This window comes from Perca flavescens, chromosome 11 (assembly GCF_004354835.1).
Source record: "Perca flavescens isolate YP-PL-M2 chromosome 11, PFLA_1.0, whole genome shotgun sequence".
In the NCBI taxonomy this organism is placed as follows: Eukaryota; Metazoa; Chordata; class Actinopteri; order Perciformes; family Percidae; genus Perca; species Perca flavescens.
In genome coordinates this window covers 22,895,163-22,915,561 of record NC_041341.1, presented here as the reverse complement: position 1 = coordinate 22,915,561, position 20,399 = coordinate 22,895,163, and the positions used below count along the sequence as shown (strand labels likewise).

The following is a 20,399-nucleotide window of genomic DNA, read 5'->3' as shown; positions in this document are numbered from 1 at the left end:
ACAGGAGTGTCTCTTTGGGCACATGGCAAAAATAGCAATGTCGGCTTAAACCCGCTCTTGTTCTGCTCTGGGCCAAAAGAAGGCTTGACCTTGTGTTCATTTTGGACTTTGCGTCACAAAGATGTAGTTTTCACAGATCCAACAATCAGCTAAACACACTCGCCATTCCCTAATGCCAGTCCCATCAGAGCCAGCATCCTCGGCCATCTGTACCGTGACTCGTTTGACTGTCATTTCACACCATTTATAGGCCGTGTTTGGAAGTCTCAGCCTCGCCCCGGGATACCAGACCTCCTCCTCTGGCAGTGTCCCCTGCTAGGGTGTGGCCTGAGGATGGAGATTTAACAATGCTGCTCCATTATCCCAACCCCCTACCCATCATGCATCATTACATTCCTATTCCTCCCTCTCCATCTTCATCTTCCCCAGAGGTTTGGGCCTGTAACGAGAGAATGGGGTGGAGCATCTGTTCCCCGAGCCTTTCCTTTTAACCCCAGGCCCTCACTCTCAATCAGTCTTTTTTTATATACCCCCTCTAGTCGCAGTTAGTCTTTCTCTCTGCCATCACCACTCACAAACACACATATATATGCGACGGACAGACAGACAGACAGACAGACAGACCACCACTACCTCCCTCTGTCTGAGCTGCACCTCCTTTTCTCTCCAGTCTTTTGATAATCTGGTCGGTTACTCAACAGTTCAGTCAATTTCTTAATGTCACCCTAAAAATGTTGCAGATGTTGATACCTTTGTCAGCATTATGAACTCATGCATTGTCATTCATAAGTCATCTGGTTCCAGTCAGCAGGTCAGTCAGTACGTTTACACACATGCACACAAATGTGCTGAGAAGCTGAATAAAGTGGTTTTACTGCAGCTCGTTGTGAGAGATTGTGCGAGACATTCAAAGACCTTTTGTGGGGAAAATGGAACAATTCTTCTGTCATTCTGGATCTGACCTTTTGATTTTTCTCCGACTATTGCAACCCCTTCAGCCCTGAAGCTTGAACTTTCTTATTCCTCCTGAGTATGGACTCCTGTCAAGTGGTTTGGGATTAGATTTTCATGAGAAACTTGGCAAATTGGCCCTATTCAGCTGCTTTAGTACATAAAGTTCTGTATAAACATGGACACACATGCTTAAATGTGGTTTTAATGCTTTGTTGAAACACTGAATACTGAAGTCTTTCAGTTTGCAGTCCAACACTTCTTAGCTTACCAAGACAATGCACAGCTGTGCAGAGCATTTACGTACACCCTGTGGTGAAAATGTAGGTTAATCACAATAACTTCATGACTATGGACAACTAAAGGAGGAGCAAGTCGGAACTGTTTGTGTGCCTGCATGTGTGCAATGTTTTGTCACAAATAGATAGCACATGCTAGAATACAGGATGCAGTCATATGTGGGATGTTTATATACGATTGGCATGGAGAGAACTGATTACTGATTTTGTACAAAGGGATTTTCTCTTGTGCAGAAATGGTCTGTCCTACTTACAGAGACGCCACTGCAGCCTAACCTGCTGTTCCCAGTTGGTGCTGCTTTGAAATACATCCTCCCCCCCCTCCTCTTCTCTTCTCTTCTCCTCTCCTCTTCATCTCTCTGCACTTCTACTCTCTGAGTCTGTGCAGAAGGCTCTCCCCTCCTACTCCCCCCATCCTTTGCTCTTTGAGCTGCGTCCTCTCTGCGTCAGACAGCTCCATTCATGAAAAGTGTGACGTGAGCAGGTCTTCAGCGACCCGGTGACGCTGCCAGCCACCCACTCACATCCCAGGTGCTGCGGGAGTTAGAGGAATGTCCATCACTCTCCAGCCTGTCTCCCTCTCTCCCTGCCTTTCTTGCCGTTTTTCTCCATCTTGACTGTCCGTTCAGCCTTTCTCCCCCGGCTTTTTTTTTTAATCCATCCCTGCCTCAGAGCTGAGGGAGGACCATGAATCTGAGCTCTGTCTGCTGTAAGTAATCTGCGGATGCTGTGCTGTACATCTGAGTGGAAGCAGTGTGATGGGTAGGTACGTTGCTCCTGCTTGTAAATTTGTCTTGAATATAGTTTTTTTTTTTTTTTTTTTTTTGTGTGTGTGTGTGTGTGTGTGTGTGTGTGTGTGTGTGTGTGTGTGTGCGCGCAAGGAGACATTCAAATGCGTGTACGTGTGTGCTGTTTGTAAGTAGATCAGCTGTTTCAGTGTTTGTTCAGTAGCAGTGCTGCAGGAGTGTGTTAAGTGGTCGTGCGTTGGTGCGTGCAGGAGCTATTTTAGGCTCAGCGATGATACTGCTGCTGCTTTTTGATGCAGTGCTTCTCTGTGCCCTCTGAAGGACAGGTTTAAATGTAGGTAAAGGTAGAGACCAACAGGACCCCCACCCTCCACCTCCTGATGGAGTAGCAAAATGATATTCTAAGGCATTATAACGCTGGGCAGATGAAAGAGTTTTCTGGGACACACTTGGATTGTGCACTGCCACAGGCATTTCAGCATGTGCACATATACAACAAATTACATTCACTTTCCTCCTCCAGATTTTTGTCTTACTTAACTCTGCCTCTCTCTTTGTCCATGTTCCCCTTTCTGCTTCACAATCTTTGACTTTTCTCCCCCCACTTTGCATCTTCATCCATCTCTTTATTTTACTTTGCTTGGCAGCAGAAAAGCTCTGTGTATGCCCACCTCTGTCCTCTGCTACTAAGCATGTTTATGTAACTGCACTGGATGAGTAGCCGGCAGCCGGGCTTATAAAGGAGACGAGGAGGGGAGAGCTCCATCCATTCTCCACAGAGCGCTTAAAATAATGGCTGCATATTCAGATCCATGAGGAGTTTGCCATTTGGATTTTATTTCTAGTGAGAAATAGAAATGGGGTACAAGATTTATTATTAAACCTTAGGTTATGAGGTGCATGTTGCAGGGATAGTATGAACCCAGGAGCTAATAGAAGCACTAATGTGTATTGATTTCCTGGCTTTCTGCTGTGGTAGAGTCTGTTTAAGGCAGAAGAAAGGACATGTACTTGTAGTACAACTTCCACTTTCTCATGTGAAACCCATTTTTATTTTTTGCTCTGCAGCTTTGTGAATTTTCATATTGCGGGGCCATTAAAATGGTGTCAGTCACAGCCGGTCTCCTGCAGTATGGGTGTTTGTCTGTTGTGTCACTTTTTATGCGTCTGTCTCTCTCCTCAACCCTTGTTGTTGGCGGGCCAGGCAGGCCGTCATTATTAAAAGAGCACAAGGGGGATTGTTGTGGCAGCAGCTGCTGTGGAGTGTTGTGTGTGTGTGTGTGTGTGTGTGTGTGTGTGTGTGTGTGTGTGTGTGTGTGTGTGTGTGTGTGTGTGTGTGTGTGTGTGTGTGTGTGTGTGTGTGTGTGTCTGTGTGTGTGTCTGTGTGTGTGTGTGTGTGTGTGTGTGTGTGTGTGTGTGTGTGTGTGTGTGTGTGTGTGTGTGTGTGTGTGTGTGTGTGTGTGTGTGTGTGTGTGTGTGTGTGTGTGTGTGTGTGTGTGTGTGTGTGTGTGTGTTGCTGTCTCCTGGCCGTGCAGGGCAGACAGGCCCAGTTCACATGGAGCCGGCTCCTCTTGTGTCCTTTGTTGTCGCTCTGGGAGTCTTTTCCATTGGAGCGTGGTCGGTACTGTATCATGCCGCAAGCAGCCACAGCAGCAGCAGCAGCAGAAAAGCAGTTTCTCTTTTTCCTTTTTGTTCGTCTCTCTGATTCATTTTTCTCTGCTCTCACTCTTTCTTCCGTTTCCAGACACAAAATGTTCCTCACTATCTCCCTCATTCATAACCTTCCACCTCCCTTTCTGTCTCCCTAATCTGCTTTTCTTCCTCTACTTTTCTCTAAGCCATTTTCTCCCTCCACTGTCTCCTTGGCCCCACTGTCCCTTTCTGTCTGTTTGCATTCATCATCTATCCGAAAAGGATCTGGTTAGCATTCATAAATAGAGCTTTGTAAAGCTTTATGGTTGAACGTCGCTGGTAACAAAGAATCTGCTTGAAGCTGAGTGAGCTTTTCAGAGCAGAGTATGCATGATGGTTTCAGATTTTAGGAGGCCGTGTGTCTTCGTTGCAGTGCTGGCTGCAGCCTCACTGAGAGGCTGGGAGAGAAGAAGCTGGAGGGAGAGTGTGTGACGTGTCGATGGCGCACACTATTTTCTTCAGTTAGTTATTTTCTCCAATTCTGGCTAGTACCGGCTGAGGCTATTTGAGGCACAAGTTGTGTGTGTGTGTGTGTGTGTGTGTGTGTGTGTGTGTGTGTGTTTGGAGTGCTAATGATTCACAATCACGTTAAGCACAAATTGTAATGTATTTCTCTAGAACGTGTTGGTCAGCTGGGTTCTGTTTGTTGAACTCCCTAACAAACGAGGAAACCAGAAAGTCAGACATTGATGTTTTGGACTTCAGAAGAAGAAGCCCAGGTGTAGCCATTTGGTTTTTTCCACTTTCATCCTCTTATCAGTCAACTCTCTCTGTCAGTTTCATTCATCCACCTGAGTGCCCTCCTCTTCTCTCTGAGATTCCCCACTTCACAACAAACCAGCCATATTCCAGGTGATCCCACCTGGAATTTGTACTGTGACGTTAGCAGGAGCACCTTTGACCTTGTCAAACCCCTAACAGGCAGGGATTATTGCTCTGTGGCCTGTTTTCCCTTCAGCCACCACCAAGTATTTAAGTCAGCTCAGGTGAGTCACCAGAGGGAATCAGAATATGAAGAAAAAGGGATTATAGGAAAATGTCAGCCATGTGACGGCAGATGCCTGAACGCTTTGCCAGAATTTGTTTATTTTCCCCTCCACCTCTGTGCCCGCACCAGCAGATTATTACTTTCACCCACCTACGGCAGGCTGTCCAATCCCCTCTGGCAGGACTCATGGCCATGGTAGCGAGGAAAAGCTGATTTAGACATCGGCCCACATCCCGACAATCAAATCAGGACTGGCCGCTCTGTTGGCAGAGTCACGTTTCTGAGGTCTCTGTATTTGATGTTCATATTGCTGAATACATTTTTAATGTAATTCTGTCTGACTCCAATGACAAAGAAATCTATGAGCAGTATTTTTCCCAATTTCAGTTTTATAGCCTTGTTTACTCACATGATGAACACCGGCCATGAAAGTCAATAGTCTGCATTGACAAGGGAAACAAGTACAGATACCAGAGTTCAGCTGTTTAACTGTGACCCAGAATAACAGACAGTCACGTGTAGTTCGGACCACAGAGACTCCTGAGCAACTGCTGATAAGAGACTCTTGTATTTGTCCAGTTTATTTTGTTTCAGAACTTTTCCTTTTATTGGTTACTCAAGGTGCTCAGTGGAGACGAGTGCTACTCTCACCATTCATTCTTTGCTCTGTTTGTTTTAAGAGAGGAGGTCAGGAGGGATGGAAACAGTCTGGAGCAGGTATTTATCTTTCTTTGGACAGTATCTGTGAAAAGGTTTGTCTGTGGCTCAGTGTGCTGCAGTCAAACTTCTCTTTATGCCTATGAGGATCAGATTTTTATAAATCTGCTGGTCAGTTGTTGGTAGCTCATGAGGCGAGGAGATTTGTACCCAGCTTTTCTTGAGAGGTGAAGAGCTATAACATGTACTTTTGTTGTTCAAATAATGGTCAATATTTGGGTAATGCTAAATACTATCTTGGATGGTTTACCCCCTCCTCACTTTAAAAATAGTAAAGACCACTCTATTGTTGTTCTTTAAAAGCAACACTATTCTGCTTTCCCTGTGTGACGGGCTTAGTGGATTCAAAAGCAACCTTCAGGCTTTTTGGCCTCTCCAAACCTGAGCGTTGGATGAGAGTGAGTGTGACTGGTAGCAGAAGGTCAGGACGGATACTGTGTTGACATGGTAACGTGTGAATTATGAGGTGGGATAGCGGCTAAATTGGTTCTTTGTTGGTGGCACAGCTGTCACCTAAAGGGAGGTTCCCGCTATGGGGCCCAGCAGGGCTTCCCTTAATGAGGAGTAGAGTGATGGAGACACGGATGATCCTGCTGCTACTGATGCTGCTGGATGCAATGTACACTTCTGTGTATGTTAGTAAAGGTCTGTCTGTTGCTGTATTAATATATTGTGGAAGGTGCAGCTGCTTTTGTGAAGGTATAGTACATCGAAACACAATCTTAACAGCCATGTTGGCATTTGCTGAGTGCCACAAAAATACTCCCTTCCCCAGTGGATTGCTGGGAGTAGTGGGATTATTGGATCGTGTGTGTGTGTGCGCACTTGATCCGCCTGCACCACCAGCTGCCATGTGTACACACACTCGTATAAAGTGTGGTGCAGTAACAATATCAGTGAGGTCTTTCTCTGCCAATACTACTCCACATTTAGAAGTGTGTTCATATACATTATACTAAAGCTGTACTTACCATGATGCATTGTGCTATTGGCCATTGAGAGGCAAGAAATGAAAGGAAGTGTTTAGAGGATATATGGAGTGGGAGGGCTGAATAGGGTTTGTGTTTGTACAAGCTTGTCTTTAGAGCCATGTAGAGGGATTAAAGGATCATCCCCTGATAATTTCTCTCTCTCTCTCTCTCTCTCTCTCTCTCTCTCTCTCTCTCTCTCTCTCTCTCTCTCTCTCTCTCTCTCTCTCTCCTTTGTATCCACTCTGCTGAGCATATGCATTGTTTGCAAGCAATATTTACTTTATGCAAACATGTAACAAAAAAATGTTTTAACCTCAAAAGGACGGTCAGTGTCCTTTTGCTTGGTCATGGTCACTTTCGGAAAGTCCTGTAAATAAATGAAAATGTAAATGAAACCCTGGGCCCTTCTTGATGAGGCGCAGACATTATTCATGGGATTCTACGCACATAGAGATCTTCCATTAGAGATCAACGAGAGAGAACGAGAGGTCGTTTCCTATTCTTTTTGTCAGCCATAGACTCAGTCCTGATTCAGCCAGCTCAGAAAGAGGAAAGAGATTGGGCAGAGAGAGTACAAATGGGTGAACATTATAAGAGGCTGTATGGCATCAGGTTTTCTGTTAGACTGTGCTCTGTAGTCATTATTTAGGCAAGATAATTGCGCAGTTTTTATAGAGGGTACTGTGCATGCAGGCTTGTGCTGTAACATGCATGCTTCTGTCAAGCCGACCACATCCACTCACGGCGGCCCACGTCAGAAGCCCAGCTCCTAGAATCGTCTGCGGAGTGGAATTACAGCACGGGCCTCTACTCGCACAGCTCGATTGTCTCTGGCTGTGGAAGGGACGGATTTATTGGATACCTGAGAGAGCATTCTCTCCTTCCCCTGCACTCTCAGCAACCTGCTTAGAGACAGGCCTGCATTATAGATGAGTTGCTGGCAGCCACTACACTCTCACAGCGCTCAGGTTACCCCCCCAGTAGATACACACACACACACACACACACACACACACACACACACACACACACACACACACACACACACACACACACACACACACACACACCGATACAGTACATGCATTCGCACAAACATGTAAGCGGTATCTGCGTGGACCAATGTACAAGGATGCATATCATGTAACTGTGAGCATCTCCACTTTGAGTCCTGTCAGGAATGTTTAATCCCCTTTCCCCATCTTTTCTGTTCTTCATTTTATTGTCCAAAAAAACAAGTGCCATATTAAACACACATGTTGGTCTCTGGAATTCAGGCTTGGTGTCTTAGCTTTGCAGCATTTCAGCAAGTTATCTGCATCAGAGGGATCAAAGATGTATTATACTTTGACCTATGCCAAGAGGAAGAAATGTGCATTCATGCATTTCCAGCAGAGAGCAACATAAACAAAGTGTGTTTCAATTGGACTTTGTGACTGTCCCCTTTAAGTAAACCTCCACGTAACACAGAGCCAGCTCACTACTCTGCCTCTCGGTCTCCTCCCTCTTGGACTTTGATCCCCTGTTCCTGACTGTACACACTTTACAGCCTCTCTCTATCTCCCTCTCTGTGTCCCTCACTCTCTGTTTTTTACTGCCCCCTCAAACTTGATTGGATTTTGGAGGGGAGGGGGGGGGTTCAAGTGTCATTTACAAAGCAATTGATTCACTGCTTTGTGCTGCTTTTTTGCCAATATTTGGCAAACAAGTACAGTTAGACTGTGGATAAATGGCCATCTGTTTGTCTGAAAACACAGTATGCAACAAATTAAATCGCCCATGTGTAGGATTTTAACATTTCTGACTTTGGCAACTTCCAGTGGTAGTGTTGCTAAAGACACTGGGGCAGACAGCATTGCATACCAATACACAACACTTTAACATCTGACCCACATACACACTGAGACGCTGACTGCAAGGACTGTGATTGGTCAACTTGTCCTGTATGTTGATGATAGTCGGTGTTTCAAGCAGCCTACTGTGGGGAGTAGCAACATGCTAGTTCACTGACCTAAGCTTTGCAAATAAACTCAGACATATTTTGGTTACAATGACGGGGTTATCCGTTTGTAAAGTGTCTATATGTCAGTAACGTTTTGAAATTAGCACTTCGCCAGCAAGCAGTACTTTGTGGGCAGTTGTGCCAAAGTTTGCTTGCTAACATAACAGACTGGCTGGCAGACACCTCACAAATAACATTGACATATATAAAAGGCAAATAACCTCAGACATATTTTCTGGTTTCAGGTGTCTATTTCTCAATACTTTTTTACAAAATCTAAGTAAGAAAAGGCCAAACAAATAAGATAAATATTTTAGCACTGTGTTTTAGCTACCGAGTGAGGCATCACACTTCTGTTCAATCTTTGTTGGGAGTTGCACATGTGCAGTAGCTAGGTAAGAACAATCAGTCAGAAGCAGAGCATGAGGGCGTGCCACTCTAGCAGCTAGGCGAGCATGTTGTGTGTTACAAAGTGATGCATATTTGCCACGTAAGTAAAAGCTGGACTACAATTGAGCTGTTTGGAGCAGTTTGTGAACAGTGTTTTCTGTTGGAGATGGTAAGTCCCTTTGGGGTGGACTTTGGGCTTTTTTACTTTGTGAACCTATAATGTGCACAAAAAAGATATAACACAATAAAGGTAATATGAGCACTTTAAGGATTATCTCATTTTTCTACAAACAAAAGCATTTGCCATCAGAATAATTTGATGTAAAACGTTATGATCATGCAAAATGCTACATATGGTGGTTTTAACCACATATTAGCAGGTTTGGTAGATTGACAAATGTAATTTTCTGAACTACATCTATGAAATGAAATCAAGCATAGCATTTTTGGTTAAGCACAGGATACTCAAGCAGGTTACATAATGACACCTAAGGTGGTTTCATTCGCTTATGAAGACTGAGATGCTATTAATAGCTCAGAAAAAACGTAGGAGGTGGATCTGAGTTGAGACTGTCGCACTATATTATCCTTGTTTATTCTTTAAGCTAGTATTCTCTACAGCTTTACATATTTGCGCTGCCATGTTGGAGCAATATGTTTTTCTCATGTTTTGGTGACAACTAGGTTGAATGTATATTTTTAGATTATTCAAGTTCATCAGAGCCTTTGCTATACATTGGAAGCTACCCCTTTTAATATATATTTGGGTGTATTTGGACAAAGTTTCGAATCAAAGCGCAGCTCTAATTAATTGGAAAGATTGGATTGGATTTTGATATCATTTTTGATAATGTGATAATTTCATGAGATATGTCTTGATTGTTCAGGTTTTTAATTTGCTGGAGTTTTTGAATCAACTTTCAATTAACAATTATGTGTGTCACGATTTAGATTTTGACTAACTAATTAAAAGCAGGATCGGCAATTCCCCCAGTATTTTTTTTTCTCTCTCCACCACCGCCTACAAGATAAAAAAACAAACCGACACAGCGTAACTTACCAGCTGGTAGCATGCAGCTAAAGACACAAGGTAACGATTGTTACATATTGTAACTCCAGATTCTATGAGTATAGCCGTAGCCCTCTAAGGGCTGTTGCTATTGGATTAATCCCTTCGCGCATGCGCAGCCGTGAAGATTTCTTTTGCGCCCTGTGCGCCGCACGGGCCTCTTACGTCCTCAGATACTGAATATTGTGGCGCGACCAGAGATCTGCTCCCAGCATCAGCATTTTTCTTCAGCCAACGTTAGTGGGGCAGGTGGCCCGAACCTTAGAGGGCTACGCCTATATTCATAGAATCTGGAGTTACAATACGTAGCTATCGTTCTATTTCGTATAGGCTTCGCCCTCTAAGGGCTGTCGCTATTGGGTTAGGATGAAGCTAATGTAGTCAACGCCACCTGCGACACAAGGTCCACAAGCAGAACATAGATTATTTGTCTTCCTATTCCCACTGAACAAGGTTTAATGAATCAAAATACACATTATTTTGATGAGAAAACCCTGTCATCGTTGTGAAAATGTTTTATGGTGAAAAAATATATCACAATTAATAACTGCAACAAAAAAAAAATGCATTCCTCCAAGCCCCTCAAGTGTAGGAGGATGGAGACAGCAGCAAAACCAAACCTGACAGCGCATTATCTGCGTCAAGTGCGGGTAAAACTGCGTGAGTCACGGGGGACTCGGACGCACCGCGCAGATAAAAACGCATGAACGGGCATGGGGATGCCCAGGAAGCCGCTGCGCAAACGTCGACCACCGTCATGCCTCTGAGGAGGCCGTGGACGCTGGCAGCACACTCGTGGAGTGCGCCCTGATGTTCTGAGGAGGGGGTTCCACTCTCTCCATGCTATAGACCTAGGTGATAGCTTCACACAGTCAATGAGACAGACGCTGCTTCGAAAGAGCCAACGCACCCTGTGGGAGTTCTCTGTAGTGAGCGAACAGCCACTGTGTTTGTCTGATGTCTGCCGTGCGCAAACCATACTGGAATAATGTGTGCACCGGGCAAATCGGTGAGATGCCTCCTCCGCGTCGTTATGAGGCGGAGGGAAAAACTCTCTCGCCCGAAAAGGATTGTTAAAACTTTCGGTGTAATGATGGATTTGGCTGTGAAGTGGGTGGGGGGGAGTGCCGGCAAGGGAACCGTCTTCGGGGCATTAAGTCAGCGGACTTGTGCCCGCCAAAGAGGTCCCCTTCCCGGCTGTCTGGGTGTCGCCGCCGGTGGTATCCTTACCTTACTCGAATGTCTGCACGGCTGCCATCGTCTGCCGCTTCAGTTCCTCCGATGGTAAATGACTGCAGAACTGCCGGCGGCCGGCGGGGTGCCAGCCCGGTGAACGGGGTCGAAGGCACACCTCGCGGCTCGAGTGGAGGGGTGACGGGAGGATGTAGCCGGTCGGTGGTCGGTACATGGTGGACACCGCTGTTCTTCGAAGTCTTCAAACTGCTTGTTGCTGAAGAAAAAATGTGCGCAGATCTCTGGACTGCGCATGCGTGAAGGGATTAATCCAATAGCGACAGCCCTTAGAGGGCAAAGCCTATACGAAATAGAACATTAGCTCACCAATAGCCTGCAGCTACTCTTTTCCAGACACCATGGCCACTGCCGGAGTCGGAGAGAAACAAGAGAACTTGAAAATCCTCCTGCTTCCCTGAAGTCACGATGTGGCAACATTTTTGCCTTCCCCGTGATTGAGTTATGTAAACAACGAAGGTAAAGCATGTGGGCTCTAATCACAATATACATCAATACATACACTAATAGGCAGGTTGAAAATGGTATGGGTTTTACTTATGGTGATTCAGTGACTGAAGTGAACTAGTATGTTTGCTCTGTGGCTGGCTATGGGCCTATGGTGGCTATGGCCAGCCTTGCTGGTTAAGCAGTGAGAATGGGCTGTGCGTGCCAGATGTTTTGCTGTTTCAGCTGTCCTAATACACAGCAATACTTTTAATCCCTGCTATACTGTTAGTACTGGTGTGTGTGTGTGTGTGTGTGTGTGTGTGTGTGTGTGTGTGTGTGTGTGTGTGTGTGTGTGTGTGTGTGTGTGTGTGTGTGTGTGTGTGTGTGTGTGTGTGTGTGTGTGTGTGTGTGTGTGTGTGTGTGTGTGTGTGTGTGTGTGTGTGTGTGTGTGTGTGTGTGTGTGTGTGTGTGTGTGTGTGTAACTGTTTCCCAGAATTGCATTATTTTTATCTACATTGCAATGTCTTTCATTAAGCAACTTTGTCTCTTATGCACTGATTTTAAGCTTATCCAATATTTCCTAACCGCCTCTACCCTACAGTGTTTACCCTACATAGTTAAAAATAATCATCAGTAATGTAAGCTCTCTCAATCCCTGATCCATGAGGGGATTGCATTTCTCTTTGTGGAAGTAATATGGCCCCATGGCAACAGTTCTAACCATGTTTATGTTGTATCAAAGGTGTCTAATCATCCAAATGGATTTAACTCAGGTTTTTATTTAAATCTGCATTTAATTTTCCATGGACTTTTTTAATTTAGATAATCAGTCTCTCTTTCTTGTTCTGTTCCCTCTGCAGGTGATTTTCAACATTCAGACAAACCAGTGTGTTAGGACGCCCCCCACTCATTGACACTGGGTAGCCCATGCACGTGCATGACACCATGGGTAGCTCCCCCGAGGTGCTCTCATGGACTTCCTGCCCCAGTCTGCTGGTGGGCAAGCTGAAGGAGGAGCTCAAACTCACCGTGGTTGGGGACACCATGAAGAAATCAAACTTGCCCAACTCCCAACCTCAGCCTACTCAGGCCCCTCCGTCCAATTTACCACCTCAGATTATCACAGACCTGGCTCCGCTGACACAACTACCCGTTCCCCTGCAGACGCTGCAGACGCCCGGCCAGGACGAAGACTCAATGCTGGGGGGTATAACTCCCCCAAACACAGCCTTAAGTGTGGACTCAACAAGGAGCGAGGGTGGGCACTTTGACAACAGCGTGCTCCAGCTGCAGGAGCAGGACCATGAGGAAGCCGGATCACCCGCCTCTTGTGAGCACGGTGGGTGTGGCAGTGGTATGGAGGAGCAGATGGGAGAAGGGGACTGCCCCATGCACCACAATGTAGAGGAGAGGCAGAGCCACCCCCATCACCCTGATGACATCAAGCTGCACTTCCACAGAGCGGGGCCTGGGTCGGGTGGGTTCTTAGAAGGGCTGTTTGGCTGTCTTCGGCCTGTCTGGAATATCATAGGGAAGACATACTCGACAGAATACAAGCTACAACAGCAAGGTTAGTTCTGGGTTTCATCTTTCTGCATGGAATAAATTTAGGAAACTAAATGCTCACTGTCAAGGCTTCTTAAAAACAACCTTTAGTTTCCCTTCCGTTTCTCCTGATGTAGTCTGAAACTGTAATTAAATAGCCAAGCCCAGCTTCACCATATTGCTGTTGTGGGTGAAGCTGTACAGCTGTCAGTTTGAATTGAGGTCATGGTTAAGGTAGACTGACCTTGCTGCCAGGCTGCCTGTACAGGCTGGACACAGAGGCTGCAAGATACGAGTCGAGGTCAGACTGAACTGGGCTGGGTCCAATTGTATTTTTTATATATTAGTGTAAACCATGTTGGGTGTTATAGTGCTGTAACTCTGAGATACTCTGTTAAGAGGAGGATGACTATAGGAAATGTAAAGTACATGACATTTATTTTAAGTGTTGTGATTGTGTTTTTTTTCCTTAAGATAGAATTCATTTTTAATGGAATAGTTCCAACTTTTCAATTTCATTTACTTCTTGTCATCACCATGTTGGTTGCCAGGAGCGGATGCCATTTTGACAAAATGTAATTTACTTGTTTCCAGACATGTGGGAGGTTCCATTTGAGGAGATTTCGGAGTTGCAGTGGCTGGGCAGCGGTGCTCAGGGAGCTGTCTTCTTGGGCAAGTTCCGCTCTGAGGAGGTGGCCATCAAGAAGGTGCGTGAGCAGAAGGAGACAGACATTAAACATCTGCGAAAACTCAAGCATCCAAATATCATCAGCTTCAAGTAAGTCTACAACAACTAGACCTTGCATGAAATCTAATGTTGTCTTGTTGTTTTCAGCTGGTGGAGCTCTGATGGTTTCCAAATGTGCACAGTTGGCACATATTGGTGTTTATCATTATCAGGATCCGTTGATCTATAAAGGTGTTTCCTGTGTTTTGTCCAACTTAGAGGTGTGTGCACCCAGGCGCCTTGTTACTGCATCATCATGGAGTACTGTGCCCAGGGCCAGCTGTATGAGGTGCTGAGGGCGGGGAGGAAAGTGACCCCCAGGATGCTGGTGGACTGGGCCTCAGGCATCGCCAGTGGCATGAACTACCTACACCTGCACAAGATCATCCACAGAGATCTCAAGTCTCCCAAGTGAGTTTCCTCTTTTCCTGGTCTTGTAAAATAAGAGTATAATTTTTTGTAATTCTTCTTCATTCGATTTGACTTTTGTAACTTTTTAACTCTTAAAGGTGTGATAGAATATATATATAGGGTATTTCACACTGTTCCTTAAGGTCTCTGAATAGGGTATGTAACATTGGTTGGGCTGAAAATGGCCCAGGTGCTGTTTTATGGGCCCTAATGCAACCCTGTGAAAAAGCCCTGAATGAAACAAGAGGTTTTCTCCCTTATATGGTATGCTAATGAATATTTAGATGAGCTGTGCACTGATTGGTTGGTTGTCGTGGTTCGCCCGTTTTCAGCTGCAGTTTCACATTGTGAGATTTGCATAGGAAAGAGGTGTCAATGGGACTGAGGTTCTATGTATGCCTATTTTACCCACTGAACTATCGTAATTCAACTATGACAAGGTAAACTCGGTTTTGCATTCTATCACCCCTTTAACTCAAATGCCATTCTCAGGATTAATAAAAGTGTGTTGCCTTGACATAAGAGTAAGACACAGTGTCCTGTCTCATCCTGCTCCTCCTTTCTCATCCTCTGCACACTCTAGCCTTGTTTCTCTAATCAATATAATCATGCTGCTGCAGTGCCACACACTGTATTAGTCAGCAGAATGATAGCAGGCTGAATGTGCTGGAAAGGTCAGTCTCATTTGGCTAATGGGGTGTTGCAAATGCAGAAATGTGTTTCTGTCTTTTAGGCTTGACGATTGAAAAAAAGTCAGACCCCTTTTAAAACCAGCTGAAATGTCACACAAACTTGACATCGGTCTGAATGGTTTAACCCAGGTCATCTGACCTGGATTAATATCAGTCTGACACTGCATTGCTTCAATATAAAAGAGTGAAGATGTTTTTTTATAATAATTCTAGAATTACTGTACAATTGAGATAGATTGTTGTTATAGGATTACCATAAGAGATAGGAGATACTGTCTTCTTTGGTCCACTTAATCAAGCAGTCTGACCTTGCTAACAAGTCTGTGTTTTCTGTTTGTGTATGCTTTAGTGTTTTGGTGACCCACAACGACACTGTGAAAATCTCAGACTTTGGAACGTCCAAAGAGCTCAGTGACAAAAGTACAAAGATGTCATTTGCAGGTACGGTGGCCTGGATGGCCCCAGAAGTGATAAGAAATGAGCCTGTGTCTGAGAAGGTAGACATCTGGTGAGTACTTACATTTTAAAATAATACGTTATTTAAAATAATACATTATTTTAAGATATAAGATAGACTTAAGGGCAGAGTCATCTGTTGATGTTGCTGTAGTGAAACCTGACTCTCTTTGCTTGTGTGTTGTGTGTTGCAGGTCATTTGGAGTTGTGTTGTGGGAACTTCTGACCGGAGAGATTCCCTACAAAGACGTGGACTCCTCGGCCATCATTTGGGGTGTTGGCAGCAACAGTCTTCACCTTCCTGTCCCCTCCACCTGCCCGGACGGCTTCAAAATACTCATGAAACAAACATGGTGAGTGTGGATCATATATTATGTTTAATAGCATCTTTGTTCACAGCGTGGGTTAGACTATTACTGTTAAGAAGGTTTTGCACCACACGGGATTGCCTAAAAGTACATTCTTACCGTTCTCATTTAATCACATCTCCTCTCCCTGTTATTTTCTGATTCCAGGCAAAGCAAGCCCAGGAATAGGCCTTCGTTTCGTCAGATCCTCCTACACCTCGACATTGCCTCTGCTGATGTCCTGGGAGCTCCTCAGGAGACCTACTTCAAGTCTCAGGTCGGCACTATAACTGCAAAACATAATAACCTTCACTATGTATAGGTCACAGGACTCTATACACTTCGTAAGAGAAGTTTGATGTGCACCAACAATGAGCACACAGTTTTTACTTGTTCTAGATAATATTGTTCTTCTAGGTACCACGCTGACTTTAAGTCATCTAATGGCTTTTGTGTCTGGGAGTGAATTGTCAGCTTTTTGACGGTGTCCGTCCAAATTACAGGCAGAATGGAGGGAGGAAGTGAAGAAACATTTTGAGAAGATCAAAAGTGAAGGCACCTGTATCCACAGGCTGGACGAGGAGCTGATCCGACGCAGGCGGGATGAACTCAGGTGTGTAAGAAAGGAGAGCCAGAAGGAGACATGACCAACTTTACAGGAAAAGAAAGAAATACTGCAATCCATAGCTACTCCTGATTTAAAATGTATTAGAATTACTTATGCATGGATTTATTTCTTCTTGTTAATGATGTAGTTTTTAAATTGAAGCAGAAGTTGGTGGAAGTGAATATTTTTCTGCATTTCCCAAACTCTCAGACATGCACTGGACATCCGGGAGCACTATGAGAGGAAGCTGGAGAGAGCCAACAACCTCTACATGGAACTCAGTGCCATCATGCTGCAGCTGGAGGTCCGAGAAAAGGAACTAATGAAGTATGTAAATAAATCCTTTTTATCACAGTAGTCATCAGCTAGCCTTACTGCTGTCCTGCCCCTTTCCTCATTATCAGGCCTTCCTTGCGTGTATACTACTATTGCCCCTTTATAGTATACAAGTATACTGTAACTAAGTATTACAATGGCCTGGTAAGACAACTAACCATATTGAGAAGTAGAACAAAGTCAACAAAGCCAGTTTGTAGTCAAGAGAACAGCATGGGGGTTTTGAGTCACATCATAAACAATACTCAAAAGAATGACTCAAATAAAAAACTGACTCACTGAGTTTTTCCTCCCTTGATTTGTTGCCAATTCCTTGACCTAATTTTTCACCCTTCAGAGAATAGATTTATACACCTTACTTGATTTCTGTCTTCTAAAGTTTGGAGTAATGAAAGTACAACTCTCTGTAGAACTTAATGTGAATGCTGCTCACCGTTATATAACTCCAAAACTAATTCTGCCATCCCTGAAGGAGAGAGCAGGCAGTGGAGAAGAAATATCCCGGGACCTATAAGCGCCACCTGGTCAGACCCATCGTCAGGTCCAACGCTGTAGAGAAGCTCATCAAGAAGAAAGGAAGCATGTCCCACAAACCTGGGATGCCCCCCACTAAAAGGTCTGAAACGTAGTAAATTGAACAGCTAATTGTAAAAGAAAAGACTGTAATTTCCTGTTCCAGCTGCCCCACACTATTTGCATATTCATGTTCATCTAGATGATTAGTTAGAAATTTAACATACACTGTTGGTGAGAATAAATTATTTTAGATACATTATTTTAATGTTGCCGAATGGATTTCTTTTAGGCCAGACTTGCTTCGTTCTGATGGCATCCCCAGCCTCGACCCTCTCCCCTCCCCCTCGCCTCTATCAGCCAGCCCAAAGGTCTCCACGCCTCCTGGCAAAGCCCGCTACCGAAGCAAGCCTCGTCACCGCCGGGCCAACAGTAAAGGAAGCCATAGCGAGTTCCCCGGGGTGCTGAAGCCTCTTGCTGGGGCATTAGAGGACACCCAGTCTCTCCAGGAGCAGCCGTTCCTCCATCACCACCACCACCATCCACCAACCGAGGGGCCCTTCCTGCCCTTGAAGGGCCGCGAGGAGGCCGTTGTCAACTGTGCCAACAACCTGCGCTACTTCGGCCCCGCTGCTCCCCTCCGTAGCCCTCAGACAGACCACATGCAGCGCCGCGTTTCTGGCTCCAGCCCTGACATCATATCCACTGCTGTGGATGCAGACACGCGACAGCGGACTACATCCACCAGCTCCAATCCTGTCCCAGGTGCTGGTGCTGGTTCTTTGTGTCCCTGCTGCCAGGCTCACCCCTTCCCTGGCTGCCTACACTGTCAGGAGACCCCTCCTGCATTAAGCCACCCAGAGTTGCCCCACTACTCCTGCTCAAAACCCAGGAGAGCACCGCTTCTTCTTTAGGGGCTCCCAGCAAAGATCCAGCCTCAGACAGAGAGGCCACAAAGAAGGCTCAGCCACAGGAACAAGAGGCATCCCAACGGACTCACACCCTGCTCACTGCACTGCCTCGTACTCTCAGACCTCTCAGGAAGGTGAGCAAAGCTGGCAGCCTTACATCAGTGAGTCTGTTTTATGGGTTTGTGTTAAAACTGTGAGAGATGATGGATTAACAGCTGTAATTGCTTCTCTGACAGGGTGGCGATGAGTCCTCTGAAGAGGAAGAGGGCGAGGTTGATAGTGAAGTGGAGTTTCCAAGGAGACAGAGGTAAAACACAGTTTGCCACCTTGACCTTCGCTGTGTTGTAACACGGTTATGTCATGTGGAGCAACAAAAGAAAATGACAGACCATTCACCATATCATAACCTTTAAATAATCATTACAGTAAAGTTTGTAATACTGTCCCAAATACAGTAAGCCAGGTATAAACCAGTCTGAAAGGTATCTACTGGATTTTAACAGCAGCAACATTTGTTGTATTCTTCCTCTGCTCCCTCATAGACCTCATCGCTGTATGAGCAGCTTCCAGTCCTACTCCACCTTCAGCTCAGAGAACCTGTCGGTATCTGACGGAGAGGAGGGAAACACCAGCGACCACTCCCACAGCGGGCCCCTGGAGAGGATGAGTACCAGTCAGGAGGAACACCTGGATGAGCTGCTGTCGCACACACCAGAAATCCCCATCGACATCTCCACCCAGTCAGACGGCCTCTCTGACAAGGAGTGCGCCGTCCGCAGGGTAAAGACCCAGATCTCACTGGGAAAACTGTGCTCCGACGAACACAGCTACGAGGTCAGTACTGTGGATGTGTGTGGTCCCATCACGTCAGCTCTGTAATTTTAGCCAGGCTAGCGATGATCAAATAATAAAACATTGCAAAGAAGTTGCCTGATGCTGAATCTGTCTTTTCTCTCTCATTTTTCTCCCAGAATCCACTACAGTTTAGGGATTCAGACTGTGATACGTCAGAAGCAGAGTGCTCCGATGCCACCATTAGAAACCACAAAATCGGGGCTCCTTCCTCGTGGTGAAACCCACCCCGAGGCTTGGTTCTGTTCTTGCCTGGAGGCCATCGTGTCCCACTCTGCCCTGCAGAAAATACAGCAATAAGAGGACAACATTGTAAACAAAGCTCCCTATAGCCAAGCCCCATGCAATCTCTCCCAGAACCTCTGCCAGAACTACCCTTCCCTTCATAAACCCCCATTCCCCCCCATCTCTAGCACAGCATTCAGGCAACCCATGGCAGGGATTCCCTTTTGAATGATAATGTACAGTAGATAATGTAACATTTATAATTTATTTTTGTCTGAGTATTGAAGGAAAATTCAGGACATCTGTAAATTCTCTGATCTGAACAGAGAAAAACTGACTATTTGAAACTGAGCATGGGCTAAGTGTGTGTTGTTGATGATGATGATGATGATGAGAAGGAGGATGTGTTGAAGTGCTGATGTATCAGAGGCTGACAACTAGCAGTGTGAAGCTACATCACTGCAATTGTTGGTCTCTCAGGTGACTGACGCAGACAAGGAGTGTCACTACAAGCCTTTTGATCTGGCTATCATTGCTCTCAGCATCTCACTGTTTTAGACCCAAATCCCCAACCCCCTCTTACTAAACCTGCTTTATCATGAGGTGACCGTGCAGAGCCCCAGTACCCCCCGACCCACTTCCATCCCGTCCCCACCGTGGTGAGTTGGGGAACAGGGAGCTCTTGAAAGCAGTGTGAACACCAGCATGAACAGCCTCCCTCCCTTAGACGCCACCACGTGTCTGTGTCTCTGAACTTTTCCAAGCATGCTTGTGTAGCTCGCAAAATGCAAACGCTGCCAGAAGACTGCATGACGTAGACAAGCTAGCAGAGCAACAGAGCTGAAGACTCAGCTGACAGCTAAGGAGAAGATTAAAAAAAAGAGACTTCCTCTGTGACCCAGCTCATCCTTCTCCGAGACACGTCATCATCAATCAGATGTCATGACCGGGGTGTGTGTGTGTGTGTGTGTGTGTGTGTGTGTGTGTGTGTGTGTGTGTGTGTGTGTGTGTGTGTGTGTGTGTGTGTGTGTGTGTGTGTGTGTGTGTGTACGTGTGTGTGTGTGTGTGTGTGTGTGTGTGTGTGTGTGTGTGTGTGTGTGTGTGTGTGTGTGTGTGTGTGTGTGTGTGTACGTGTATGCGCACAAAGCCCTTTCCTCTCCATTAGACATTACAGTTTCAAGTCTCATCTCAGGATTGTTCGAGGACTGTGAGAAAGTGGACTGGACCAATTATTGTGTGTATATATATTAATATACATAATATGGACCATAC

General features: G+C 45.5%; 1 protein-coding gene across 1 annotated transcript in view; it reads left to right on the top strand.

The window, feature by feature from the left end:
* map3k13 (mitogen-activated protein kinase kinase kinase 13) overlaps positions 1 to 20,064 on the top strand; it is a 29,912-nt gene extending 9,848 nt beyond the window's left edge. The window contains exons 2-15 of the mRNA XM_028590509.1: positions 12,366 to 13,075; positions 13,645 to 13,828; positions 13,997 to 14,188; positions 15,230 to 15,388; positions 15,531 to 15,689; positions 15,852 to 15,960; positions 16,187 to 16,296; positions 16,501 to 16,617; positions 17,099 to 17,242; positions 17,432 to 18,018; positions 18,054 to 18,184; positions 18,287 to 18,357; positions 18,593 to 18,884; positions 19,022 to 20,064. Coding sequence (XP_028446310.1) covers positions 12,433 to 13,075; positions 13,645 to 13,828; positions 13,997 to 14,188; positions 15,230 to 15,388; positions 15,531 to 15,689; positions 15,852 to 15,960; positions 16,187 to 16,296; positions 16,501 to 16,617; positions 17,099 to 17,242; positions 17,432 to 18,018; positions 18,054 to 18,184; positions 18,287 to 18,357; positions 18,593 to 18,884; positions 19,022 to 19,123 — 3,000 coding nt within the window. The 5' untranslated portion in view covers positions 12,366 to 12,432 and the 3' untranslated portion in view covers positions 19,124 to 20,064. The remainder of the gene's footprint in view (positions 1 to 12,365; positions 13,076 to 13,644; positions 13,829 to 13,996; positions 14,189 to 15,229; positions 15,389 to 15,530; positions 15,690 to 15,851; positions 15,961 to 16,186; positions 16,297 to 16,500; positions 16,618 to 17,098; positions 17,243 to 17,431; positions 18,019 to 18,053; positions 18,185 to 18,286; positions 18,358 to 18,592; positions 18,885 to 19,021) is intronic.
* The last annotated feature ends 335 nt before the right edge of the window (positions 20,065 to 20,399 follow it).